The 27,925-nt window shown below is 47.5% G+C and overlaps 3 protein-coding genes across 6 annotated transcripts in view; 2 read left to right on the plus strand and 1 right to left on the minus strand.

Annotated features, from left to right (window-relative positions):
* The window catches only part of CLASRP (CLK4 associating serine/arginine rich protein), a 36,190-nt gene extending 25,041 nt beyond the window's left edge, over window positions 1-11,149 (plus strand). The window contains exons 17-22 of one of the 2 annotated variants that reach the window (XM_087728375.1): window positions 7,621-7,681; window positions 7,818-7,876; window positions 8,290-8,336; window positions 8,420-8,502; window positions 9,476-9,500; window positions 10,943-11,149. In XM_087728375.1, the coding sequence (XP_087584501.1) occupies window positions 7,621-7,681; window positions 7,818-7,876; window positions 8,290-8,336; window positions 8,420-8,502; window positions 9,476-9,500; window positions 10,943-10,985 (318 nt within the window). In that variant the 3' untranslated portion in view covers window positions 10,986-11,149. Of the gene's footprint in view, window positions 1-7,620; window positions 7,682-7,817; window positions 7,877-8,289; window positions 8,337-8,419; window positions 8,503-9,475; window positions 9,501-10,942 lie in introns of those variants that run through there. The other variant, XR_015698404.1, reaches the window with a different exon arrangement.
* A 200-nt stretch (window positions 11,150-11,349) lies between these two features.
* On the minus strand, window positions 11,350-27,398 carry GEMIN7 (gem nuclear organelle associated protein 7). 3 transcript variants are annotated; one of them, XM_087727566.1, is made up of 2 exons: window positions 27,145-27,398; window positions 11,350-12,512 (listed from the first exon to the last, which is right to left on the minus strand). In XM_087727566.1, exons 1-2 carry the CDS (start codon window positions 27,253-27,255, stop codon window positions 12,120-12,122), a joined length of 504 nt encoding a protein of 167 aa, XP_087583692.1. In that variant the 5' UTR covers window positions 27,256-27,398; the 3' UTR covers window positions 11,350-12,119. The 3 variants fall into 3 exon arrangements, with proteins under 3 accessions (XP_087583692.1, XP_087583693.1, XP_087583694.1); XM_087727567.1 differs by having other exon boundaries at window positions 11,350-12,509; window positions 27,145-27,385; XM_087727568.1 differs by lacking the exon at window positions 27,145-27,398 and adding an exon at window positions 15,666-15,925 and having other exon boundaries at window positions 11,350-12,509.
* Window positions 19,570-24,469, plus strand: LOC106540084 (bone morphogenetic protein 2). The gene is made up of 3 exons (XM_014055083.2): window positions 19,570-19,701; window positions 20,469-20,815; window positions 23,537-24,469. The coding sequence occupies exons 2-3, from the start codon at window positions 20,476-20,478 to the stop codon at window positions 24,412-24,414; spliced, it is 1,218 nt and encodes a 405-aa protein (XP_013910558.2). The 5' UTR covers window positions 19,570-19,701; window positions 20,469-20,475; the 3' UTR covers window positions 24,415-24,469.
* Window positions 27,399-27,925: the final 527 nt, after the last annotated feature.

Here is a 27,925-nt window from a genome sequence, read left to right on the forward strand (position 1 = left end):
CAGGTTTGCTTGCTGTACAAAGACACCATGAATCAGTGTTGTACCCACAACCTTAATTCTCTTAAAGCAATGGTCTCCAAGCTTGGCAACTTTAAGACTTGTGGACTTCAACTCCCAGAGTTCCTCAGCCAGCTTTGCTGGCTGAGGAACTCTGGGAGTTGAAGTCCACAAGTCTTAAAGTTGCCAAGGTTGGAGACCCCTGTCTTAAAGAACAAAATAGGCCACCTCTTGTTACTTCATCCAGTCTTCAAATAACAGAATCACAGAGTTGGGAAGGGACTTTGGATGTCTTCTAGTCCAGCTGGCTCCCCAACCTTTTGGGCACTAGACACGTAACTCTGTGGAGAGAGGTTTTTGAGCTGTGGGTTCGAGTGCCTGCATTCCACAAATGGGGCTTCTCTTGTTTCCACAGTCTAGTTTCTGGCCTCCACGGACTAGTCCATGGACCGGGGGGCAGGGGGAGGGTTGGGGGGCCTTTACCATTCCTGACAAACGGCTGTCCAATCTCTCTTTAAACACCTCCAATGTTGGATCACTCACAAAGGTCTAGGGGCACGTACCATCTTTTTCGGAGTATAAGATGCACCAAGACTTTGAAGAGTCAAATTAAAAAGTTTTTGCAGACCTCCCAAAACAGGCCCGTTTTCCATCAAAAAAAGGACATGCATAGCTTTTAGGAGCCTTATAGAGTACTCCTGGGCGCTGGGGGGGGGGTGGGGGCAAAAAAACGACCTGTTTTTCACTCATTTCTGCCCTCCCCAGCCCCCAGGAGCACTCTGGAAGCCTCCTAAAGGCTCTGCACGTCCATTTTTGCGAAGGGGTTTCGGGAGACCGAAAAATGCTGTGTTCAGTGTATAAGACGCACCCAGATTTTCACCCTCTTCTTTTTGGGTGGGTGGGGAAGGTGCGTCTTATACTCCGAAAAATACGGTAGTTCCACTGATTCATTGTTCTCACTGTCTGGAAGTTTCTCAGATTATCCACTTGTGAATCAGTTTAAGATTAGAATGAAGAATTTTCCGGAATGATGGTCTTGAATGCTGAGCTGAAGGCCTGCAGAAAACACAACTATACTCTCATCTCTGGGGATTCAAGATGGGGGGGGGGGGCAATTGCTTCCAAGCCTGTTAAAATGGAAATCGTTTGATCTTTGCTTTTGGGGGGGGGGGGGTATTGGTGTCAAAAGCATCGCGATCAAAGCAAGGCATGCTATACAGGTAGCCCTCGACTTACAGTAGTTCATTTCGTGACCTTTTGAAGTTACGACAGCAGTGGGGGGGAAAAAAGGGACCGGCGGCCACTTTTCACGCTTAACGACCGTTGCAAGCATTCCCCTCGTTCACGTGGCCCAAATTCAGATGCTTGGCAACCTGGTTCCTATCTATTTACGACGATCGCAGCGTCCCTGGGGGTGGGTGGGTTACGTGATCCCCTTTTGCGACCGTCAGACAAGCGAAGTCCCCGAGGAAACCCAGGCTCGCTTCACCAACCCTGTGACTAACTTAACGGGTGCGCCGATTCGCTTGACCACGACGTCAAGGAAAGGTCGCAAAATTGGGGCCAAGCTCCCTTTAGCCTCTGTCGTGGCTCGGCCACGGAAATCCGGGGCTCAACTGCTGCCGTAAGTCGAGGACCCACCTTTACAGGCAGGCTTGAATTGCTGATTGGTGCACAATCCTAGGCCCATCCTGTCCTTTTTCAGCTGCAGCTGGGAGGGGGGAGAGAAGTAGCCACCTTTTAGCCACCATTGGTTTGACTGGCTCGGTGGCCGGGTGGATCGAAATAGATGATTTTTCTTCTTTTTTTTTTTAAAAAAAAGTAAATTAAATCGGATTTGTTTGATTTAAATCGAATTTTTTTCTGATTTTTATCAGGTTTATTTTAACGCAATGCTTTTGGATTTAAATCGGATTTTTTTCTGATTTTTATCAAGTTTATTTTAACGCAATGCTTTTGGAGTTAAAAATAAAATCTATCTAAAGATAGTTTTAAAAAAAATGAAGATACATCCGTAATTTAGTTTATTCAGCGTGAAACGGAGCTTAGTTATGTAGCCCGAGGCTGTAGATATTCTGCAATATTGGGACTCTCGGTGAGTCAACTGCGGGACAGAGATGACCGTTGCCCTTTAAAAATTACGATTTCAATTGAGTGGGTTTCAATCAAGCCTTTTAAATCGAGCCGATTTAAATCAAACCCACCCTGCTCGGGGGCGAGGTGGGCCTTTTCAGCCAGCTCCCTCCCCCCCCCACCCCTTTGCTGCCAACCCACACTTGCTGCGGGGACTTGATGGTCTCCCAGTGGTGCTTCGGTCTTTGGCTGCCAAGGAAAAGTTTTGTGAGCGGCTGTCAGCCGGCTGGGGGTGTTTTGGGAAGACCTGGTGAGGCTCCCCTCCCTTCCACGGGAGGCGAATTGACTTCTGCCTTGCAAATGGGGTGGCTAGCTGGGAGGCCAAATCCACCCATTTATCGACCTGAGTTAAACTTGTAGAGCCAGTAAAAGCAGGTGGGGAGGTTATTGGGGTGGGGGGGAGAGGCTAAGAAAAGAGTGGTCATTTAAGGCCTCCGGAAATCAACGCCGTCTAATCAGGAGGCTTCTTGTCTCCTTTAAATAGATCCTTAGAGGAGATCAATGTCCTGCTCCCCCCCCTCCCAAGGTCATTTGGAACTGGGGGGGGTAGCAATTGTTTGTTTATATATACTCCCCCCCCCCCATCACTTGGCAGCAGGTGGCAAAATTTGTTTGTTTGTTTATTTTTTTCTAAGATCGCTTGGCCCCAGGTGGTAGCATTTACTTTATTTTATTATTGTATTATTACTTTCTTCCATTTTATATTTTATTACATTATTAGTTTATTTTTATTTTTTATTTTATTTTATACTTTATTTTTTTATATACTTTTATTTTATTTTACTTATTTTTATTTTATTTTTATTTTATTTTTATTTATTTTTATTTTATTAATTTTATTGTATTATTATTTTCTTCCATTTTATATTTTATTTTATTATTATTTTATATTTTATTTTGTTTTTAATTTTAATTTTATACTTTATTTTTTATATATTTCTATTTTATTTTACTTATTTTTTATTATTTTATTTTTATTTTATTTTTTTATTTCATTATTGTATTATTACTTTCTTCCATTTTATATTTTATTATATTATTAGTTTATTATTTATTTTATTTTATACTTTATTTTTAATATATTTTTATTTTATTTTACTTATTTTTATTTCATTTTTATTTTTTTATTTTATTATTGTATTACTACTTTCATCCATTTTATATTTTATTTTATTATTATTTTATTTTTTATTTTATTTTTAATTTTACTTTTATACTTTATTTTTTATATATTTTTATTTTATTTTACTTATTTTTATTATTTTATTTTATTTTATTTTTAATTTTATTATTGTATTATTACTTTCTTCCATTTTATATTTTATATTTATTTTATTTTATTTATTTTTACTTTTTTCCAAGATCTCTTGGCACCGGGTGGCAGTATTCATTCATTCATTCATTCATTCATTCATTCATTCATTCATTCATTCATTCATTCATTCATTCATTCATTCATTCATTCATTCATTGGAAAATTCGTGTGGCTGCCCAAATTAATGACTCAGGGTGTCTTGCACGGATAAAAGTCCTATACAAGAACAATAAAAAAGCAGTAACTCTTCCCCCCCCCCCACCTCCGGGGAAATGCCCCCCGTGTTGAGTTTCATCCCACTTGGGGGGCCCACTGGCACAACCACGCCTTTGCGTGGAGTCCGAAAGTGGTGGTGGGTTCGATGTTCATCTCCATAGGGATGGGGTTCTACAGGAGGGGTCTCCAACCTTCGGAGTGATTCACTTAAGAAACATGGTGGTAAAATGGGTCAGAATTCATGTCACACATGTCTGACTTTTGGGGTTAATTTTGGTCTTGAGTGAAGGGCTACCTGTATCGCCCTGTTGATTTGGCATGGTAGACACTACACACACACACCATTGTGTTTTCCCCAGATTAGGTGAGACAGATTGCATCCTCTGGAATTTCCTAGCCGAGGACATTCCAGGGATGTTGAGTCGCAGCTCCCAAAGGGGAGCTAGGATCGGTCCAGTTAACGGTTTGAGGCAGCAGCTTCCAGAAGATGGATTTTAAATAGTTGGGCCAAATTCCTGGTCGGGAGGGGGATGTTGCTTTGATCCCCTGGCGGAAGGCGGAAACGTAATGCGAGTCAGAGGGCTGCAGACAGGACAGGAAAAAGCGTCTGAAAAGCAAAACAGGGGCCCTTTTGGAATCCTGCCCTGTACAAACAAGATTGAAAGCCTCTCTGGATTCCTGGAAGAATTGCAGATATATGGAAACCAGGAAAAGCCCAGCGGCTTTTGATATTATTTTTTTTCAAAAACAAAAAAATTGTCTGATAATTCTGATTCTTGTTCAAAAGGAGAATTGGCCTTCCTAAAAAACAATTTTGACGTGAAGCTTTTCATGGCTTGGCTGTCTTGATTTCTCATGTGGCCAGCATGTGTATAATTAAAAAATAATAATAACAATATTCCACCTTGATTAATTTTTACAAATAACTCAAGGTGGCAAACGTATCCAAGAGGCCTTCTTCCTCCTGTTTTCCCTACAAAAACAACCCTGGAAGGTTGGGCTGGGCTGAGTGAGTGACTGGCTCAAAGACATTTAGATGGCTTTCGTGCCTAAGGTGGGACTAGAATTCACTGTCTCCCAGTGATTGGCCCAAAGTCACCTAGTTGGCTTTTTGGCCTGACCGGATTAGAACTCAACGGTTTCCTAGTGATTGGCCCAAAGTCACTGAGCCCATTTCCATGGCTAAGGTGGAACTATAACTCCCTTTCTCTTGGTGATTGGCCCAAAGTCAACCAATTGGCTTTCATGGCTAAGGCGGGACTAGAACTCCCTGTCTCCTGGTGATTGGCTCAAAGTCACCTAGCCGGATTTCAGGCCTAAAACGGGACTAGAACTCACTGCCACCCAATTGGCTTTCCTGGCTAAGGCGGGACTAGAACTCCCTGTCTCCTGGTAGTTGGCTCAAAATGACTCAGTTGGCTTTCATGCCTAAAATGGGACTAGAACTCACTGCTACCTAACTGGCTTTCCTGGCTAAGGCGGGACTAGAACTCCCTGTCTCCTGGTGATTGGCTCAAAGTCACCTAGCCGGATTTCATGCCTAAAACGGGACTAGAACTCACTGTCACCCAATTGGCTTTCCTGGCTAAGGCGGGACTAGAACTCCCTGTCTCCTGGTGGTTGGCTCAAAATGACTCAGTTGGCTTTCATGCCTAAAACGGGACTAGAACTCACTGTCACCCAACTGGCTTTCCTGGCTAAGGCGGGACTAGAACTCCCTGTCTCCTGGTGATTGGCTCAAAGTCACCTAGCCGGATTTCATGCCTAAAACAGGACTAGAACTCACTGTCACCCAATTGGCTTTCATGGCTAAGGCAGGACTAGAACTCCCCGTCTCCTGGTGGTTGGCTCAAAGTTGGCTTTCATGCCTAAGGCTGTTTTACTGTTTTCCTGCTTTCTAACCTGGTGCCTTAACCACTAGACCAGGCTACCTCTCGACCACTAAGATCCATCTGGTTTTTGGCGTGTTGTTTTTACAAAAACAATATCTATATTTAAATGGCCTTAGGCACAATCTCTTTTTACATTTGGGAAGATTCCCCCCCCCCCTCTCTCTCTCTCTCTCACTCACTCTCTCTCACTCTCTCTCTCTCTCTCACACACACACACACACACACTCCATACCCAAGAAAATAACAGCAGTAGAAAACCTGATTTTTAAAAATAAAACTAGTAACTCCTGTTGTGTTTGCTATTAGCGTATTGTAACGCTCCCCCCCCCCCCCCCCCCGCAACAAATCTTTTGCAACACAGTTATGGCTTGAAAATGAACTCTTGAGTCAGTACTGTTGTGTATGTGTAGTGATTGTGTTTGGGTGTCCAGCGGGGGGCGGGGGGGAGCCTTTTGTCCGTGACCCGTCAAAACCGTGGAGGACAAAATCGCGCTCGACGAAAGCGCGCATTTGACGTCATCACAGCGCGACAAAAAAAATTAAAAATTGAAATAAAATTAAAATTAAAGCAAGCCGATTCACATAAAGGTAAGGGTTAGGGTTAGGGTTAGGTTTAGAGCGTTAGGGTTACGTTTAGCGTTAGGTTAAGGGTTAGCGTTAGGTTTAGCATTAGGTTAAGGGTTACGTTTACGGTTAGATTTAGGGTTAGGTTAAGGGTTAGGTTTAGGGTTAGGTTTGGGGGAGTTAGGGTAAGGTTTTCGCTTTATTTTTACATTTTACGATCACAGCGCGATGTTTTCGTCGCGCTGTAATGACGTCAAATGCGCGCTTTCGTCGAGCGCAATTTTGTCCTCCGCGGTTTTGTGGTGGAACCCTTTTGTCTTGTCACTTAGTGAGTTTGTTGCATTTTGAATTCTGGGGTTGCTCGGCCTATGCTACTTGCTTCTTTTTACCTTCCCTGAAATAAGCTGCTTTTTATTTATTTTTTAATTTGTTCAAGCTCCGGTTTTTTTGCTAGTAATAGTAACCGGGTTGGAAGAGACCTTGGCGGTCATCTAGACCAACCCCCGGCTCTCGCAGGAGACCTATATTATTTCTGATCAGTGGCTGTCCAGTCTCTTCTTTAAAGCCTCCAGGGATGGAGCACTCTCAACTTCCAAAGGCAATTTGTTCCACTGATTAATTGTTCTCACTGTCAAGAAATTTCTCCTTCGTTCCAGGTTGCTCCTCTCCTTGATTAGTTTCCCCCCATTGCTTCTTGTCCTGCCTTCGGGTGCTTTGGAGAATAGCTTGACTCCCTCTTCTTTGGGGCAGCCCCTGAGTCAGGGGTGGGTTTCAACCGGTCCACGGCGGTCCGCGGGGACCGGTTGGTTGGTGAACTCGGAAGTAAGAAACTTCCAGGAACGGCAAAGGGCCCACCCGCCGTCTTTAAAGGCTTCTGCGCTTCCACGCAGGCGCATGGCACATACAGCTCCTGCGCGATTCTCCGTGAGCAGCTGGAGCATCGCGCAGGCGCTAAGATGCGTGCGTGAACTGCGCACGTGTACCGGTTGGAACGGGATTGCCCTGAGTGATTAGAAAGCTGCTATCATGTCTCCCCTAGTCCTTCTTTTCACATAAGACTTGAGTTCAGTGTTTCTCAACCTTGGCCACTTGAAGATGTCCGGACTTCAACTCCCAGAATTCCCCAGCCAGCGAATGCTGGCTGGGGAATTCTGGGAGTTGAAGTCCGGACATCTTCAAGTGGCCAAGGTTGAGAAACACTGCTTGAGTTGGTTCCTTGTGGATCCTTTGAGAAGGGACGATAGGATCTCCTCTCCTGCTGGGGGGCAGAGTAACCTGTACTTACTCCCTGGGAACTCAAAATACACTTTTCATTCTCGTATATTCCAGTGAATGGCTGTCTCGTTGTTCACATCTCCCCCTCCCTCCCACCCACTCAATTACAATAATACTTTATTTATAGGAGACCCTTGCCTTTCTCCACCTATGCCTTCCCCAAATGGACGGAGGACCCCAGGCTCGGGGCAAACGTTTTAATACCTTCCTCTTTGTTTCTGCTTATAGCCAAAACTGACTCCGCAGGAGAAACTGAAGCTGCGTATGCAGAAGGCGCTTAACAGGCAGTGTAAGCATCTTTGGGTTTTGGGGGACCGGGGGGCTGGGACCAATCTGACCCAGGGGATCTCTCTCTCTCCCCTTCCCTTTCTCTCGCCTGCCCTCCCCCAGTCCCCCCTCCTCACTTTCTTGCTCTGCCTCTTCAGTTAAAGCAGACAAGAAAGCAGCGCAGGAGAAAATGATGCAACAGGAACACGAAAGGCAGGTGAGCAGGAAGCCGAGCGACGGGCTGAGTAGGTCCGTCGTTACGCTAAGCAACTGGCCATAAGTCGAGGACTGCATTGTGCACAGAGCCGAGGTGGCGCAGTGGTTAAATGCAGCACTGCAGGCTACTTCAGCTGACTGCAGTTCTGCAGTTCGACTGTTCAAATCTCACCGGCTCAGGGTTGACTCAGCCTTCCATCCTTCCGAGGTGGGTAAAATGAGGACCCGGATTGTTGTTGGGGGCGATATGCTGACTCTGTAAACCGCTTAGAGAGGGCTGAAAGCCCTATGAAGCGGTATATAAGTCGAACTGCTATTGCTATTGTAGAAAGCAACCCCCGTTGGTTTGCTATGAAGGTGTCCCTGGGTGGCTTTCATCCTTGGGCTGACCAGATTTCCCATCTTGCCTCGCAGGAACGAGAGGATGAGTTGCGGGCCATGGCTCGGAAGATCCGGATGAAGTAATGGATTTTCCCCGTCCGTGTGGTGGGGAGGTGGCGCTGTGCCTCATCCCCTGCTGACCTCCCGTTTTTCTCCTCCGCAGGGAGCGGGAACGGCGGGAGAAGGAGCGGGAAGAGTGGGAGCGCCAGTACAGCCGCCACAGCCGCTCTCCTTCTCCCCGTTACAGTAAGTGCTACCAAGGACCAAACGTTTGAAATTGGGGAAACAGGTTGTGCCGGACTCAAGTGGTACGCTCCGGCCAAGTGGTACATTCCACGAGACTTGGAGTAGAATGAGGCTGGAGCAGTGGTAGTAGTCAGCCGGTTCAGCCAAACCGGTAGTGGTGACCTGCACCCCTGCCCGGACGAGGTGGCGCAGTGGTTAGGGTGCAGTACTGCAGGCCACTTCAGCTGACTGCTATATACAGTTCAGCGGTTCAAATCTCACCCACTCAAGGTTGACTCAGCCTTCCATCCTTCCGAGGTGGGTGAAATGAGGACCTAGACTGTGGGGGCGATATGCTGACTCTGTAAACCGCTTAGAGAGGGCTGAAAGCCCTATGAAGCGGTATATAAGTCTAACTGCTATTGCTATTGCCATTTAGCCATGTTTTCTAAGCCCCCCTCCCTTCAAGAAACAATCCGGGGCTTCAATTATTGCAATATTCAACTAAGGGCCGCCACCAAAAAATGTTGTAAAATCAGGTCAGTCCCATGGATGTTTTGCCACATAGGCAAGTTGGAAGGAAGGAAGTTGGTTTCTATCCCGTCTTTACACTTTTCACAAAGGGAACATATCAAAACACACCTTGTTTTCCCAACTACCACCCTGTGATGTGGGTTGAGCTGGGAGTGGCTGGTGCAGTCCCTTAGCTGGCTAATGTGGGACTAGAATTCACCATCTCCTGGTCATTGGCCTAGTCTCCCAGGCAGCTTTCATGCCCAGGACAGGACTAGAATTCACCATCTCCTGGTCATTGGCCCAGAGTCTCCCAGGTAGCTTTCATGCCCAGGACAGGACTAGAACTCACCATCTCCTGGTGACTGACCCAAATTCACGAAGACAACTTTCATGCCTAACACGGGACTAGAATTCATCTCCTAGGGATTGGCCCAAAGTCTCCCAGGCAGAGTTTATATTATTTTTATTCGTTTTTCAGGTCGAGAATACAGCTCGTCAAGGAGGTAAGGCCTGTTTTTTACCCACTTAAGGGGTGCTGAAGGAGCAAACGTGGGGCAGAATGAAAGAATATAGACGCCATGTTGAAACTGGCAACTTTGGAGATGAATTTTTATCAGCCATCGGAGGAGGAAGAGTTGACGTTAAGTACCTGAGGCTTTGTTTCGAATGCAAGAGCTGCTGAATCAAGCTAAATTTATTTTTTAAACGCATTTGTACACCTCTACAATACAAAATGGATTTACCGCATTTTCCGGAGTATAAGACGCACCTTTTTTCCTCAAGAGGCTGAAACTTTGGGTGCGTCTTATACATCGAATACAGCATTTTTTTGCCTCCCGAAGCCCCGCCCCAGCACCAAAATGGCAGTGCAGAGCCTTATGGAGGCTTTCAGAGAGCTCCTGGGGAGGGCAGAAATGAGCAAAATCCGGGCCATTTTTTGCCCCTCCCAGCCGCCAGCAGCACTTTATCAGCCTCCATAAGGCTACGCATGCAATTTTTTTGACAAAAAATGGGCTTGTTTTTGCAAAAAATGGGTCATTTTTTGCTTGTTTTTGCCCCCCCGCCGTCCCCCCAGAAGCATTCTGCAAGGCCCCCCCCCCAACTATTCATGCCTTTTTAAAAAAAAGGGAGGGCCGTTTTGGAAGATTTGCAGAGTGCAAAAAGTTTTTTTTCCCTTTTGGAAAGCTCTTTAACTGATTGATAAGAATTAGATTGATTAAGTGTTGTGCCAGCAGAAACAAAGTCTTAGGTGCTGCAGATTGTCAGCTATTTCCTTCTCCAGCACATGGATAAATACACCTGGAAACATCTACCTACCCACCTACTCTCTCTCTTGCTCTCCCTATCTACTGTGTTTCTTTTTCTCTCCCTCTTCCCCCCCTCTATTTACCTATGTACCTACCTACTTCTCTCTCCCTATCTACTGTATTTCTATTTCTCTCTCCCTCTATCTACCTACCTACACCCTCTCTCCCCCTACCTACCTACTGTATTTCTCTATCTCCCTATTTCTTTCTCTATTTCTCTCTCCCTAGCTACCCTCTCTCTCACTACCTACTGTATTTCTCTATCTCTCTATTTTTTCTCTCTCTATCCCTTTATCTACCTACCTACTTAACTACCTAACTACTCTCTGTCTCTCCCTACCTACTGTAGTTCTCTCTCTTTTTCTCCCTCTATCTACCTACCTACCTCTGGCAGTTGAAGTCCACAGGTCCTAAAGGGGCCATAGTTACCCCATCCCTGCTCTACTTGAAAGGAACCAAGGCAAAGCTCACTTAAGAGCCAGAAATACGTTTCTCTCCCACCCCCCAAAGCCGTCAGTGGGCAATTTTGTGCCTGAATAGTGAAAAGGAAACATGCCGGTGAAGCAGGAGCCCCCTGGTTGTTGTTCCCACCAAGTTTCCCACTTCCCTTCATGCCTTTGTTCTTCGGTTTCTCGCAGGCACTCGCGGTCACGATCCCGGAGCCCTCACTACCGCCACTAGGACGAATTCCTGGGGCAAGGCCACGCTGCTGACTTCTTGCCCTGCTGGCTCCCGTTTCCCCCCCTCCCCCGGGGGGAGGGCTCACGTTAACCCTGCTGTGTAATAATGCTGTACACATTGCTGTTTTTTGTTTTTGTCAGAAAAATAAAGTTTGAAAAAAAAAAGGCAAAGAGGTTTGAGATGTTAGCTCTGTACTGCCGCCCTCCCTCCCTCCCTCCAATTCATGGGTGTCAAACCTAAGGCCCGGGGGCCGGATGTGGCCCATGGGGTGCTTAGATCTGGTCTGCGGGGCTCCCCTGGAAACAGTGAAGATGTCAGGGTTCCAAGTTACGCCCCCAACGAAAGAGGACTCCGAGGCTTGAGGTTCCTCAAAGTTCCATTTTATTAAAGATGTCGTATTGGCACAACCCAAATCTGAAAGTTTCCACGTTTCCCCCCCACCCAAATGAAAGTCCAAGTCCCTGCCCATCACCCACCTGTCCGTCACATGATCCAATGAGGCACCCTCCCAGCTGGAGATGCCTCCCAGTCACACCACTCCAGGTGCAGGGCAAGGCGTCCTTGACTCTCTGAGAAAGGAATGTTATTTTGACTGTTTCTCTCCTTTACTCCATATAATCCCTCCTCCCAATTTCCCACAGCACTAAATGTGGCGGGTCTGAAGCCCCAATGCGAAAGATGGCGTCCAGGCCTGACAGAAGGACTGGCCCGCGGTGCCTCTGCCAGCGAAAATGGAGCTGGGGGGGGGGAGCTGCATGCGGCCCTCCTGAGCTCTGCTTCCGCTGGCAGAGGGTTGCAAGGAGGGCGTCGCAGCTGGAAACGGAGCTCAGGAGCCCGTTTTTGCTGGCAGGCCACCACAGGAGCCCCCAACACGAGTGATGTCAATGCCCACCCTGGCTCCCCAAGGTCAAAGACAAAGCTGATGCGGCCCTCAATGAAATCGAGTTCGACACCCCTGCTGTAGATGAATCGGAGATCCGGCTGCTCTGATCTTACAGAGAAATCCCGATGGCTTCGTTTGCTGTGGATGTCGGAATTTATTTTAAGAGCTGCGACTCAAAAACAAAAAGTGACCGGACGCAAGTCTGAGTCTCTGCCATAACCCGAGGCTCTCCATTCCAAAGAGGCCGCCCTTCAGACTTCAAAGGAATACGCGATCATGTCCGAGCAACGCAGGAGGGCTTCCCTCTGAACCCCCAGAGGAGTCTGAAGCTGAGAAACCTGGAAGTTCAGGATGTCGATGTCCGAGGCTCTGAATAAGGCCGTGACGTCCACCTTCTCGTACATGGCGAAGTTCACCGGCTGCCCAGCCATGGCCAGGAGGCTGCGCAAGTAGCGTTCCCGCAGAGCGACCCGTGCTTCTTGCTCCTGCTCCAGGTTAGCTGAGTCCTTGAATGCTCTGGTAGACAGGCTGCTGGGGCCCAGAGCCTGGAAGCGAGGGGAGTTGGGATCAAAACCGCGACTTGGCCCGTCGGGTCCACGGGGTAGGCGCAGGACAGCTACGGGCACCGTCATTGTCGATCCCTGCTTAAAAAGAAAGGGGGGGGGGGAAAGATAACGCAACTTCATTCGGAATTAAAGATAATAAACAACGGGAGGTGATGCCCTCCAGATGTTTTAGATTGGGGGGTCTCCAACCTTGGCAATTTTAATAGCAATAGCAGTAGACTTATATACCGCTTCATAGGCCTTTCAGGCCTCTCTAAGCGGTTTACAGAGAGTCAGCATATTGCCCCCAACAATCTGGGTCCTCATTTTACCCACCTCGGAAGGATGGAAGGCTGAGTCAACCCTGAGCCGGTGAGATTTGAACCGCTGACCTGCTGATCTAGCAGTAGCCTGCAGTGCTGCATTTAACCACTGCGCCACCTTGGCTCCTAAGACTTAAGACTTGCGTCAACCCTGAAGCTGACCTGGCCGAAGCCATCTTGGGGCTTCAGTGTTGCCACACTGGAGCTGAGGGATAGGGAGGAGGGATTAGAGATAGCTGGGGTTTCGTAGTCAAAATAAAATACTTTCTCTTGGGAACCAAGGACATCCACACAGCAGGCCAGAGCAAGGAGGAGTAATGTTACTAGACAACCAGACAGTGCCTTGATTAGACCATGTGACTGTTTTGGAGTTGAGGGAAAACTTTTAATTAGGTGAAAACTGACTAAAGGTTCCCGTGATTTTCACCTACTTGTGCCAATGTGACATTTCCAATAAAACTTTCTTGAGGAATGGACTTCAACTCCCAGAAAGTCCACAAGATTTAAAGTTGGCCAAGGTTGGACACCTCTGTATTAAAGGAACAGACTGTGAAAACCTACCCTGTTTTCCTGAAAACAAGACCTCCCCGGATAATAAGCCCAATCGGGCTTTTGAGCGCATGTGCTGAAATAAGCCCTCCCCAAAAATATTGCAACACAGCAGCAGCCATGTGGTGACCAATAGCAATAGCAATAGCAATAGCAGTAGACTTATATACCGCTTCATAGGCCTTTCAGGCCTCTCTAAGCGGTTTACAGAGAGTCAGCATATTGCCCCCAACAATCTGGGTCCTCATTTTACCCACCTCGGAAGGATGGAAGGCTGAGTCAACCCTGAGCCGGTGAGATTTGAACCGCTGACCTGCTGATCTAGCAGTAGCCTGCAGTGCTGCTTTTAACCACTGCGCCACCTTGGACCACGCTCGCTGCCCCCTGCACCTCAAAAATAATAAGACCTCCCCGAAAATAAAGCCAAGCACTTATTTCGGGGGCGAAAAGAAAATAAGACCCTGTCTTATTTTCGGGGAAACACAGTAGACCCTTAACATATACTTAAGTGTATAGATTTGGGGTCAAAATCCAAATATGTAAAAATAGGCATTATTTTAAAGCCTTGTTCCCTGGTTAAGGAATCTGGGAATGGTAAATTGTGCCTCCTTGAAGGAGATGGGTATCCCAAAGGTGCTTTCTTTTGAAAGGCAGCTGGACTTTCTGGTTTTGCCAGAAGAGGTTTCACTCCTCATCCAAGAAGCTTCTTCAGTTCTGACTGAATGGGGGAGGAGGGAAAGATTTATATTCCTTGCCGATTATCTGGTTGTTCGCTCTCTGAGAGTTGCTGAGGCCTCAGCCCTACGTCCTCGGGGGCACCCCAAATCCTGTAGTGCAGTGTTTCTCAACCTTGGCAACTTGAAGATGTCCGGAATTCAACTCCCAGAATTCCCCAGCCAGCATTCGCTGGCTGGGGAATTCTGGGAGTTGAATTCCGGACATCTTCAAGTTGCCAAGGTTGAGAAACACTGCTGTAGTGTGCAATCCCCCCCCCCTTTTTTTTCTGGGAATTCTTTTCATACTCATGCACCATTTGAAGGAGGGGACCAGGTGACTGCAAGGAATATAAAATCTTTTCATTCTCCATCAGTCAGAACAAAAAAGCTTCTTGGAGGAAAAGGAAAATGTCTTCAAGGAAAAACAAAGTCCAGTTGAACCTTTGGGGTAGCCGTGACTGGATGACTGAGAATCTCCACAGATAAGGAGTCGGGTAGTTTAGAAATGTGGAGTGTCTGTCTGTCTATCATCTATCTATCTACCTACCTACCTGATTATCTATCTATCTATCTATCTATCTATCTATCTATCTATCTATCTATCTATCTATCTATCTATCATCCATCCATCCATCCATCCATCCATCCATCCATCCGACTATCTAGCCTATCATCCATCCATCCATCCATCCATCCATCCATCCATCCATCCATCCATCTATTTATAATCCATCCATCCATCCGCCTATCTAGCCTATCATCCATCCATCCATCCATCCGACTATCTAGCCTATCATCCATCCATCCATCCATCCATCCATCCATCCATCCATCCATCCATCTATCTATCATCCATCCATCCGACTATCTAGCCTATCATCCATCCATCCATCCGACTATCTAGCCTATCATCCATCCATCCATCCATCCATCCATCCATCCATCCATCCATCCATTTATAATCCATCCATCCATCCGCCTATCTAGCCTATCATCCATCCATCCATCCATCTATCTATCATCCATCCATCCGACTATCTAGCCTATCATCCATCCATCCATCCATCCATCCATCCATCCATCCATCCATCCGTCCATCCGTCTATTTATCATCCATCCATCCACCTATCTAGCCTATCATCCATTCATCTATCTATCATCTATCTATCTATCTATCATCTATCTATCTATCTATCTATCTATCTATCTATCTATCTATCTATTTATCTATCTATCATCTATCTATCTATCTATCTATCCATCCATCCATCCATCCGCCTATCTAGCCTATCATCCATTCATCTATCTATCTATCTATCTATCTATCTATCTATCTATCTATCTATCTATCTATCTATTTATCTATCTATCATCTATCATCTATCTATCTATCTATCTATCTATCTATCTATCTATCTATCTATCTATCTATCTATCTATCCATCCATCCATCCATCCATCCATCCATCTATCATCTATCTATCATCTATCTATCTATCATCTATCTATCTATCTATCATCTATCATCCATCCATCCATCCATCTATTTATCTATCTATCTATGTTTTATAAAAAAGTCTGGCCTAGCTGGCAATCCTGCCTGCCCGTCCAGCTCATCCTCTCTGCAATCTGCTGGACACCACAGAGTTAACCTAGGCTTACACAGCCTTGTAAACAGGAAGTGCAGCTGCACAAGGACAGCCTATTTTCCAGCTCTGGATGGTGGCGGCACCAAGTTGACGCTTCCTTGCTGTGCCAACATCCCCTCCGGCAGGCGGCCAAGCCCAAGTCATCGGCAGAGGGGATGTTTTCCACAGTTCAACGGGAGAAAGAGCGCAGCGGCCAAGGACAGCGCCAGTCTCCGAAGCAAAGCAAGACGGCAATTAGGTGGGAGAAAACGACAATAGCCAAGAGCATTCGAGACTTATACCCCACTTTACAGCCCTCTCTAAGCAGTTTTACAGAGTCCACATATTGCCCTCCACACTCTTTGAGTCCTCAATTTACCAACCTCGAAGCAGTCGGGATCGAACTGCTGGCGGTCCGCAGAGTTGGCCTGCAATGTTGCATTCTAACCACTGCGCCCACCAGGGTTCACATGTATCTTTGATCTTTTACATTAAAGGCCCCAGCCTGGCCTTTAAGTGTTTGGCCAGAGCGGTATCTTCTCCAACTTTCTCCATCTTCTGCAGAATTTGGGATTGCAAGGCCTTAGTTGGCACCGAGTCAAATTTGGCCCATCAAAGGACCAAATCTCTATTTTAGGAGCAGAGGGCTTGATACAGCTTGAATTAGGACCACAATTGAGCCCAAAATTTCTGTTGCTAAGCGAGACCGTTCTGGAGTTTTTCTTGCTACAGTTGTTAAGTGAATCACTGCAAAGTTAGTCACACGGTTGCTAAGTGAATCTGGCTTTCCCCACTGACTTTGCTTGTCAGATGGTCGGCAAAGGGTCGCATGATCCCGGGACACTGCGACCGCCATAAATACGAGTCAGTTGCCAAGCGTCCGAATTTTGACCCTGCGTCCATGAAGACGCTGCACCCATAGTTGTGTGAAAAATGGTCATGTCGCTTTTCTTCAGTCTCATTGTCACTTCGAACGGTCACTAAACGAATGGGTTGTAAATTGAGGACTACCTGTATACGTTGGTACAATTCGCCGCACCAATCTTGCCGTCTTTTCGACCACGATGATCCGGTACATGCAAAACGACCCTCTCTGCTCTAGCCGATTTGGGAATTCTCTCCTTTCAAATTGGACCTGGCTGGCCACCAAAAGCATCTGTAGAGATCCAGCTCTCCAAATGACCACTCGGGTCAAAGAACTGGCTACGCTTTTAAAACAACTCGGACGCAAGGAAAGACACCCGAGCAAGCTGTTCTCTGAATAAACCAGGATAGCCAATCCTAGGCTGCTTCTGATTCGGTGTGGCATCAGATTTGGGGGGGGGGAGAGGGCTGGCTTAAGAAACCGTTCTTAGCTTTCCTTCTGTAACTTCACTTCAGAATTAAGACAATCAGCGGCAGCTTCTTTCTTGTTACTGTCACAAAGAGTCAGAGAGTGTATTTGAACTCGCTGCGCCTGTGTCTGGTTTGCCAACTGCACAGTGGCAGATAGGGCAGAGCTCCAGAGGGTCAACGTCATTGCCCAGAGGATCCTGGGCTGCCCACTCCCCTCTTTGGAAGAGCTTTACAGCTCCTGCTGCCTTAAGAAAGTTCAAACATTCTTAAAGATCCATCTCATCCTGGGCACCTTTTTTTATTTTTGAACTATTACCACCAGGCAGACGGTACAGGGCAATAAAAACAAGGACAAAGAGGCAGAAAAACAGCTTCTATCCCAGAGAAGGAACTCTATTGAATTCTACTGTATGGTGCAATATGAATGCAGTATCAGGGGTTTTCAATACAATTGTATAGAGTGTGAAGGATGTGTGTTTTTGTTTTATTTGTTTAATGTATAATGTACACTGAAGATGGCATTTCATTTCGTTGTATGAGATGCAATGACAATAAAGTAAACTATGAACTAAAAGAGTGTCCAAACCTGGCCACTTTTAAGACCTACAGACTTCCCAGCATGGCTGGCTGGGGAATTATGGGAATTGAAGTCCACGGGTCTTAAAAGTCGCCAAAGTTAGACACCCCTGCTGTAACGTACCGTGGGCAGCTCCATAGTGGCCTGATGGGTTGAAGAGGAATCAAAAGAGCCCTGGGAAATGTTGGCTAAAGGATAATTAATTGGTTTTCATGCCCAGAAAATTAGCCCAAAGAGGACTATGCCCTCCTGGCGCATAATTCAGCCCGGGGAAGGGGGGCAGTTGTAGCTACGGTGACCTCCCTCCACCCCCCGATGACTCTCTGGAGATGTGGCTGAACAACAGGAGGCCTGGCTGAATCCCAGACACAGGCACCGGGAATATCACGTATGCTTGCTATGAGCGAGCAAAATATTTTCCAGCTTTTGCTTCGAGACACAGACGGGTTTCTGGGACGAAAAGCTCCGGGTTTGAGTCTCGGGAGAGACAACACCCCCCCCCCCCCGAGTCCCTGGTCAGACAACATTCCTGTGTGGTGTGTTTGTTCCAAACGTCCTGCGCTGGCTGAAGGCCTCTGGCTTCCCTCTTCTGTTTATGCCCTGTTTATGCGCTCTTTCCACAGACAGCTCATTCTCCCAGTGTGTTGTCTGGAAGGAGAGGAAGTTCCTGGCCGCTGGAAGCCCTCTCCAACCGGCCTGATAAGAACCCGGCTCAGACCTGCGGCACTCCTGGGCATGGGGCCAGGGGGTGTTTGGGGGGAGGGGAGGATGTTGGCAAGGCTGGCTTGTGTTGTGATGTGGGTTTCTGATGGAATGTGACCTGCGATGGATGAACATTAAAGAAACAGCTACAGGGTTCGACATAAAAACCAGCGTTGATTTGGGGTTGCTCTGCGGGGCTAATGGCGAAGACCCATTCCAGGGACAGAAGACTAGGAAAGGGCTGCTAGACCTGTGTGACAAAAGGCCATACAGTGAGATCCTTCGTGCTATCAGAGCTTGGTGGTTCTCTTGCAAGGGTCTCATTACCAAGCTAGGTAACGTCATCCATACCAGAAGAATTTGTGTAGTGGAGGAGGAGAAGAGGACGACTGTGGGATTCTCGTTGCTCTCTAAGCTTGTTTTCTTGCAGACATTTCATTACCAAACTAGATAACATCATCAGTGCTAGAAGGATGTGAGGTTTGAGCTCTGTAAATCCTGTAAATGTAGCACTGGTGATGTAACCCAGTTGGGTAATGAAACACCGGCAAAAAAACCAACAAGCTCAGAGCATCAAGCTTCCCACAGTTCTTCTTCTTCTTCTTGGAAGTTTGGGAATTCTGGGAGTTGAAGTCTGTACATCTAAAAGTCACCAAGGTTGAGAAACTTTGTCTAGCCACTTTCAGAAATGTTTTCCCATCAGAACCCTCACAATCTAGGCGATGGCTGCTATCAATCAATTAGTTTATTATAGTCTTAGACCAGAACAGATAAAAACGCTCAGTTAAAAATTCTAGTATAAAATAATAAATAACAACTAAAATCTGGAATAAAATCCAGGCCAATGGCAGCTAAAGTACAAGGGCTGGCAGAATGAGCTCCGACACAGGTTGACATGATGACATCTGAATAATGGCCCAGTGTAGCAAAGGCCTTCTGAATGTTTCACCAAGCGGGGTTGTGGGAAAAGGCAGCCCCCTTCCATGCTCGACGCTATCTGGGAAACGGATCTTGGCAACTACCAGCACGGAGGTCTCCGAATGCCCCTTCTTCTGTATCTGGGCCCAACAGATGACACACGGGGCTCTTCTCCAGTGGTGGGCAAAGAGCCGCTGTGGTGTTGCTGCAGGGTGCACAGAAGCAACAACTTTCAACCGCTTGTTTATTTTGGCTCTGGCCACTCATCTGGCTGACATCACATCCTGAGAGCAGGGAGACCGGCACCTCCACCGGCAGGGTGGGCACAGCCCAGGCAATCTGAACGAGTGCCGGGACCTGCTTTCTCTCTCATTTCAAGGTGGACAGAGAAGGCCAAGGGGACCTGAGGTCTCCAAGAGGCTTTCCTGCTATGGGTGACCCAGAAGAGCTGGGGAAAGCTTGAAGAGCAAGCGGACAAGGAAGAGGCCATTAAGTGGGGGAAGGAACATGGATTCTTGCCCAGAACTTCAACTTTTGCAAGTAAGTCCTCCTTCAGGATAGGTGGGTGGTAGGTTAAAAAGAAAGGACTACAAAACCAATGCTGCTTCTTTACTTAGCTGGCGTTTGGGAGGAGCACAAGCAGTCCTCGGCTTACAGAGATAAGCGCCCCAAATTTCTGTTGCTAAGAGAGGCAGTTGCCGAGTTGAGTTGGGTTCTATTTTACCACCTTTCTTGCCACGGTGCTTAACGGAACCCCTGCAGTTGTTCAATTAGTGACACCGGTTGTTAAGTGGATCTGGCTTCCCCGTTGACTTTGTTTGTCAGAAGGTCGCAAAAGGGGATCACGTGATCCCGGGACACTGCAGCCGGTTGCCAGGTGTCTAAATTTCGATCACGTCGCTCTGGGGAGGCTGCAATGGTCGTAAGTGTGAAAAAATGGCCCCAAGTGATTACAAACAGTCACTAAACAAGCTGTTGTAAGTTGAGGACTCCATGTACAGGTGACAGGTATCTTTGTTGGCGTCGTTATATACCTATTGACCTATGACCCATGATTGCACACTGTGAGCTTCTGCACTAGAGACAAATTCTTTGTGTGTCCAATCACACCTGGCCAGTGAAGAATTCTATTCTATATATTTTCCTTTGAGAAGCGGGCACAGAGAATTTCATTTGCTCATGTGTGCCAGTGAATTCACAGAAAAAAAGCAACAATAAACGTTATCTTATGTTATATGCTACATTTATCCATCATTCCCTCTCTCTCTCTCTTCCCCCCCCCCCCTCGCTTGCCCCAACGTCGCCAGTTCCACAATGATTTCTGGTAACTTGCCCGTTTGGGTGATTTTACTCGTACCTCTCGCCTTCTGGGCATCCGAGAGTCTCCAGATGGCATCGCCAGGCACTGCTGAGCCCAAGAGCAAGCGCATCCCAGAGCAGCTTCCCCTCCAAATCTTCCAAACCGTCCTGTTGAAACGGCTGGGCCTGCAAAGGCGGCCAGAGCCCAAACCCAAACTGCTGGTCCCCCAGTACCTGCTGGATCTATACCGGTTTTCCTCCAGGCAGCCTCCAGCCTCTCCAAAGGACACCGAGCAACCCTTCCTGGAAGGCCGAGCAGCGACAGCCAACACCGTGCGCACCTTCCATCATGTTGGTGAGACCCTGGCTCCATTCCCCACCTTAACGGGGGCTGAGGGAGGAGAGAGGGAAGAGAAAGGCTGTGTTGCCTCTTGGGAACCGAGGCACAAAGCTTAAGGTGGTGGCAGGAATCAGAGCCTATAAAACTCCCTTGAAAAAAGAGCCGAGGGGCAGAAAGCCATAAACGTCACAAGCCGATGGGGCTACTTAAATGGGAAGGACTTAGCTCAATGGATAATGAGCCCAAGTTGGCATGCTAAAGATCCCAGGGGCGAATCACCAGCTATCTCCAGGACAGAAGCTTTAGGAGGCAGGGTGAATTCTCCTCTTTCTTCTTAAGAATCTGCAGCCAGCAAAGCAGAGAGTGCCAAGGTAGGCAGACCTTCAGCCTGACTTCTTCTAACTCTTTTAAATATTCCGCGGCAGATCCACTGACCACCACGATCCAAAATTAGAACGATTCAGTAGAAGGAATGAGCTGCAAGGGGCCTTGGAGGTCTGCTAGTCCAGCCCCCTGCTCAAGCAGGAGAATCTATATGATCTCAGACAAGGGACTGCCCAGCCTCGTCTTAAAAAACCTCCAGTAATTGGAACACCCACAATTTTTGGTGGCAAGCTGTTCCACCAGTAAATTGTCCTCACTGTCAGGATGTTTCTCCTTAATTCCAGGTTGCTTCTCTCCTTGCTTAGTTTCCAACCATTGCTTCTTGTCCTGCCTTCAGGTGCTTTGGAGAATAATTTCACCCCCTCTTCTTTGGGGGCAGCGCCTCAAGTACTGGAATACTGCTATCTTATCACCTCTAATTCTTCTTTTCTCTAGATTGGCCATACCCAAATCCTGCAGCCATTTTTTATATGTTTCAGTCTCCAAGCCTTTGATCCTCTTATTTGCTCTTCTCTGAACTTTTTCCAAAGCCTCAACATCTTTTTTTTTAATGCATAATATTTTTTATTTCCATTTTATTCTATACAATCACATGTTTACTGTGCATAACCGGGGCATATAACATTGAGTAATAAACACAGCCCTCACTTATATAGAAAATGCCCCCTACAATACAAACCGAATATACCCCCTTGACCCACCATACACCCTCTTTCAACCCCCTCCAACTTTCATTCTTCCTTCTCACATACCCCTCTACGCCTACTTCCCCTCCTCCTCTATCTAACCCTCCCTCTCTTAATCCATTCCCTCCCTTCCTTCTCCTCCTCCTCTCTCTCACCCTCTCCACCCTCCTTCTTCTTTTACTCAACTCCTCCCTTCAGTATACTTCTATTACCTTCCAATATATTCGGTTTGTTCTGTTTTAACACTAACATTAAAAAGCCACAGTATACAAGTGCAATCATGTACTTTAGAATTTAACACATATTATGTTTCCCCCCTCCCCCTAGATCCCCACCTCCCTTCCCTCCCCCCGACTTCCCAGAGCCCATACATGGTATAACTTTTTGACAATCACAGTCTAAAATATCTCTACATTGAACTCAGCTTAACATCTTTTTTGTAGTATGGTGACCAAAACTGGTTACAGTATTCCGGGTGAGGTTTTACCAGTAGTGGTAGTAATACATCAAGGGATATCAATCAGCCAAATGCCTAAAGAGGCTTCCCCAAGAGAAAAAAGAAAGTCCAGTGGCCTTTTGAAAAAGCACCTTTGAGGCAACCGGGACCTGGATGACTGTGAATCTCCACAGGCATTTTAGGTTCCCCAACAGTTTGTCTATGGAAGTCACTGTATTTTGTAGCTGTTGTTTATTCTCGAAAATGGGGAGCGGGGGGGGGGGCTTGTGCTGTCACTGCTGAAGTGAGAAGGGGACTAAAAGTTGTTAATTTGGATTGTGGTGCCATCTATGGAGCGTGGAAAGCCGTGGTCACCCCAAAGATTGGTTGACTGCCAATTTCAGCGGCTAAAATATTCTCCAGTTCAGAGAAAAGAGAGCGTGTTGCGCTGGCGACTTCCTTGTGTGGTTGTTGTTTTACAACCACGGGAGGAAATGGCTGGTCTAACACGATAGCCATAAAAGTAAATGTGTTCCAAGCTTCCTCCAAAGCTTTCCTTTCTTCCTAAGGCAAAAGCAGGGTGGCTTAAATATAATTGGCTTTGGATCCCATCCTAGTGACTCAAGTCAACGTTCCTCTTATGGCAGGGGAATGTACACACTCACTTGCACAAGCAGCGGGTGAGTGCACATGCACTCCCTTTCTGTGAGCGGCAGGCGTGCATACACGCCTCTGGTGCAAACAGAGCTGCGCATGTGCATGCTGGCCGCTTGTGTGAACCATTCCCCCCCCCCCCCACCGATCTGCAAAGCCAGAAAAGTTGGGAACCAGACTAAACTTCTATTTGAAAGACAATTCAGTAGTTCTCGACTTTCAACTGTTTATTTAGTGACCGGTCGAAGTTACAATAGCAGGGTGGGAACCGGTTTTCATATTTATGTCTGTTGCAACAACCCCGTTGCTTTGCTGGCTGAGGAATTCTGGGAGTTGGAGTCCACAAATCTTAAAGCTGCCCAGGGTGGAGACCCCTGTCCTAAATAGAAATGACAAGGAAAGGCATGCTGTTATCTGCAGGTCACACTTGTGAGCTTCTGAGACACAACTGGTTGGCTGGAGAAGGACATAAGCGACAGGACAAGAAACGTCCTGTTAATTCCAGCAAGGTAGTTATTTGATTCAAATTGTCAGTCCCAAGTTTTCTTTACTTCTGCTCATTTCCCCCACATTTAGAGGATTCGGTGCATGTCTCTGAAAGCGCAGGAAATGCGTTCTACTTCCTGTTCAACCTCACCGTGCTGCCTGTGGAGGAGGAGCTGACCGCCCTTGAGCTGCGTCTCTACCACTCCTCGAAGGAAAGCCACGGCTTATACATCCACATTTACCACGCCGTGGATCCCCCACCTGTGGCCCCAAACAAGAGCCGGCTCCTCACGTGCAAATTGGTGACTCCCAGCCAGCCCCAGTGGGTGAGTTTTGATGTGACGGCTGCTTTCCGGGAAGCAAGAGAACGGAAGCGTGACCTTGGCCTTCTGGTCGAGGTGCAGCCTTCGAACCGCAGCCAAGACCTTCCGCGCCAACAGGTTCCCCTGCGTGCAAGACGCTCTCCCGGCCAAGAGGAGGCCCAGTGGGCTCTCGAAAGACCTTTACTGGTCACCTACAGCTGTGACCGAAGAGGGCAACCTCTGACCAACCAAAAAAGGCAAAGCAGAAGCCGCCCCGTTAGAGGCAGAGGAGCGACCAAAGCCCCAGCGTCTGCCAGGAAGCACAAGGGCCTGAGGCCGAAGACGAAAAGCGGCACCAGGTGCAGAAGGCACCGCCTCTTTGTGGATTTCAAGGCGGTGGGATGGAACGACTGGATCATTGCTCCTAGTGGCTACCATGCTTTCTACTGCTCGGGGGACTGCCGCTTCCCGCTGGCCGACCACATGAACTCTTCCAGCCATGCTGTGGTGCAGACCATCCTGAACTCCGTGAACTCCAAAGTGCCCAAGGCCTGCTGTGTCCCCACAGAGCTCAGCCCCATTGCTATGCTTTACCTAGACCAGAATGATATGGTGGTCCTCAAGACCTACCAAGACATGGTGGTGGAGGGATGCGGGTGCCGCTAGAAGCCCAAAGTGCCCTGGATGGTCTTTTCTCAGTATTAAAACTGGAGGGGGGGTGTCTCTCTCAGTTAAAGCGACGGGCAATAAAGTTGGGCCTCTCAAAGGCATTTCAAGTATTAATTGTAAAAGGGTGGGAGGGTCAGTACAAGATCACCGCAGACAAGGAGCTAAATAGGATCTTCCCCCTACAGAATTAATTTATTTCCAAAAATCAGCCACAGCTCTGGACTTTTACAATAATATCTTCCCACAGGGGCCACATTCTGCAGGCCGCTGTTGAAGACAGCAAGGCTGTTGTGATTAATCTCATGAGTGAGCAATTAATCAGTTTTGCCCGCCATCTTTTAATGCAACAATTGGTCAACAACCACTTGGAATATAACTGTTATTACTTTCAGCTAGCAGGGACTATGGGAGCTGTAGCTTAAAATAACTGGGATGCATGAAATTACCTATAAGAGCCATGGTGGTGCAGTGGTTAGAGTGCAGAAATGCAGGCTACTTCTGCTGCCTGCCTGCAATTTAACAGTTCGAATCCCACCAGGCTCAAGGTTGACTCTGCCTTCCATTCTTCCAAAGTCAGTAAAATGAGGACCCGGATTGTTGGGGGCAAGAGGCTGACTCTGCAAACCGCTTAGAGTGAGCTGTAAAGCGGTATATAAGTCTAAGTGCTATTGCTATTGCTACTTGCCCCTTATTAACGAGTATCTAGATATACTTAAAGACATGAAAGCCGCCAGTTGAACAATACATGATATATTTCTCAAGCTTATCACAGTAACAGAGCCCAGGCCAAAATTAAGACATGCTGAAACTAAGAGCAAAGGTACATAACGCAAAGGAAAGACATCCGTGGCATGATCATTCAATAATACTTTGTTTTCTGTATTTACATCCATTTCGTAGCTTTGGAGAGTTTCTCCAGTCAAAATGTTGTTTTTAGCAGAATTATGAAGGCAAATATTTGGCACATGGGTTTCTTAAGAGGCAGAACAAGCCCGTCTTCCAATTGCATGAAGTTTCTTACCCATCATTTTGGCTGCAATCCCACGTGGGCCCTAGAAAGTAGCACAGAGTGATGGGTTTCCCCAGATTATTACTCTCTGGCCAGAAAGGGAATGGAATCTAACACGAAGTGTCTTCTTGAACCCATCCTAACATCACCTTAACATCAGGGCCTCTGAGTGGTATAGGAAATTTGAGGAAACCCACCACGCCTGGCAACATGTTACAAACCTATGTACTGCCATAGTAGGATCTCTGTAGTTCATAACACATTGCCCAGGAATGGTGGCTTTCCTCCCATGGTGGGGTCTGGCTCCTGTTGCTACAGTATGCCGAGCGTCCACGGGCATGCGCACTGTGCATGCATGCGCACACCACCACCCTCCAACACCCAGCTTCTCGGTGGAGATTGAGCAGGGGCCGCCGCATGCTGTGTGGGAATTTGGCCCAGTTGCTTCAAAAACAGGTAAGGAACGTGGGTGGGTGGGCCAAACGAGCCACCGCACCGATATGGTGGCTGCTGCTCCTGGCTACCACTGGTACGGCTGTACTGGGCTCTACCGCCCGGAACCCACCACTGGTTTCCTCAGATTTGATAGTTGAGAAACATCAACATTTTAACACAAAGCCACCTGGCGAATCAAAAACACCCTTAGACATCCTGTTAAATCAAACCAACCACGTTCTAGTTCACCACTGAGCAAGTTGGGTGAACCCAGCCACGTGCTGCTTATTCAGTGGTGGGTTCCAGATTCGGCCCCGGAGTCACCCACATTCACGTGCACATGCGTTGTAGCGTCAAATGATGCTTCCCCAAGCCTCTGCAATGTTCCAGCTGCTCGGCGGAGCACCGCGCAGGTGTTGTACATGCCATACGCATGTACGAAAGCGCCAAAAGTTTAAGCACAGGTAAGGAGCTTGGGCGGGCAGGTGAGCCCTCCGAAGCACCGTACCAGAATGGTACCCGGTGCTCCGGGCAAGATCCGGTAGGCCCATACTGGGGTGTACCGTCTGCAACCCATCACTGGGCTTATTCAATAATATGGCCTAGAGGTGGAGCTCTTGCCTCACAATCAGGAGGCTGTGAGTTCGATCCTAGGTAGAGGCAGATATTTCTCTCTCTCTGGGCACAATGAGAATATATCTGCTGAATAAAACTCCGCACTGGCAACAGGGAAGGGCATCCGGCCAGTAAACAATCAGCTCCCTTCAATTGCCCAAACTCCACCCCAATGCAAGGGATTATGGGGGTCATTAAAGGGAGATGATGATATCCAGATGGAGGCTACTTCTCATGTGGCAATAAACCAAGGCTTATTTGTTGACCATGATTTGTTGACGTCAAGCTTTCCACCTTAACAAAAAGTTAATAACCTATAAAAGGAATTCCTGGTTTGTTTGGGGGGGGGGGTTGTGCCCCTCCCCCCAGAAGACTCACATTTTCCTAAGAAGCCCTGCTTTTTTTTTTTTTAAAGACCGTTTTCTGGGTTAACAGACAATGTTTTTTTAAAAATCCTGGCTCGGTTTCTTTCTTGGGGTTATAGCAGAGCCGAAAATCAACCACGGGGATCAAGAGCTGGACGGGATAAAAGGCCCAGCCGGGCAAGGCAGCCTAATGTAATAATGATGCAGGGCGCCCTCCTGGTTGGGACCCCTAACCCTAAAAACCTCCCCTTGGCCCAGAAAAGTAGCATTTCCGTAAAAACCCTTTAATTAAGGTGAACTAACTTGCGCGGGCCTGGCTGGAATTAGCTCCTCATGACAGCCTCCAATTCGCTCCTCCTGAGGCGACGGGATAACGGTGAGGAGAAGCGGCGTGACCTCTTTGCCCGGAAACATTTTAAAGCTCTTCCTTTAAGCCGATCGCTTAAACTAACGACCTGTCTGGCCAGAGGAGGACTGCCAAATCTATGGCTTTAGACTAATGAGCCGGGAGACGAGTAAGACGCATGCGTCAGCCATCCCTTACGTAGCCTTGGGAAAGTGAGCTAAGAAAGCGTGAGCTTTTCGTCAGAGTCAGGCGGTTGGGGCTTTTTTTTTGGTTTTGGTTCAGTCCGCTTCCCCCATCGCCACATTCGACATCCTCTTTCGGTCGCCGGCGTGCTTTCTTTTTGAATGTTGCGTTTTTAAAAGCCGGTTTCAATTTTCCGGTCTGAAACCACCCGGGGTGAGATTTTTCAGGGCTTCCCTTTCCTCGAGACACCGCATGAAAACCCGAAAGTGCGGAACGGAAACCCAAACCAGGCGCTTTCACTCGTTGGAGTCGGGAAGGGAGGGGGGGAGAGCGGGGAGGCCAAGCCAGGAGGAGAAGGAGGGGCAGCTCCGCTCCACAACGCTGCCTTGCAAACCCCACTCGCTGATTCGCCAAACTCCCACCGGCAGGGTGAAGAGCAGAGGGGAAAAAAACAAACAAACAAACCGCGGGACCCTCCCTTAGGGAAAAGCCGGGTGCGGTGGAAATCCGAGCACTGCCTCCGGATTGTGAGAGAAAGAGCGGGAACGAAAGCCG

The sequence above is a fragment of the Thamnophis sirtalis genome, unplaced genomic scaffold, assembly GCF_051295495.1.
Source record: "Thamnophis sirtalis isolate CommonGarterSnake01/CBP01778 unplaced genomic scaffold, rThaSir2_p1.2 scaffold_13, whole genome shotgun sequence".
NCBI lineage: Eukaryota > Metazoa > Chordata > Lepidosauria > Squamata > Natricidae > Thamnophis > Thamnophis sirtalis.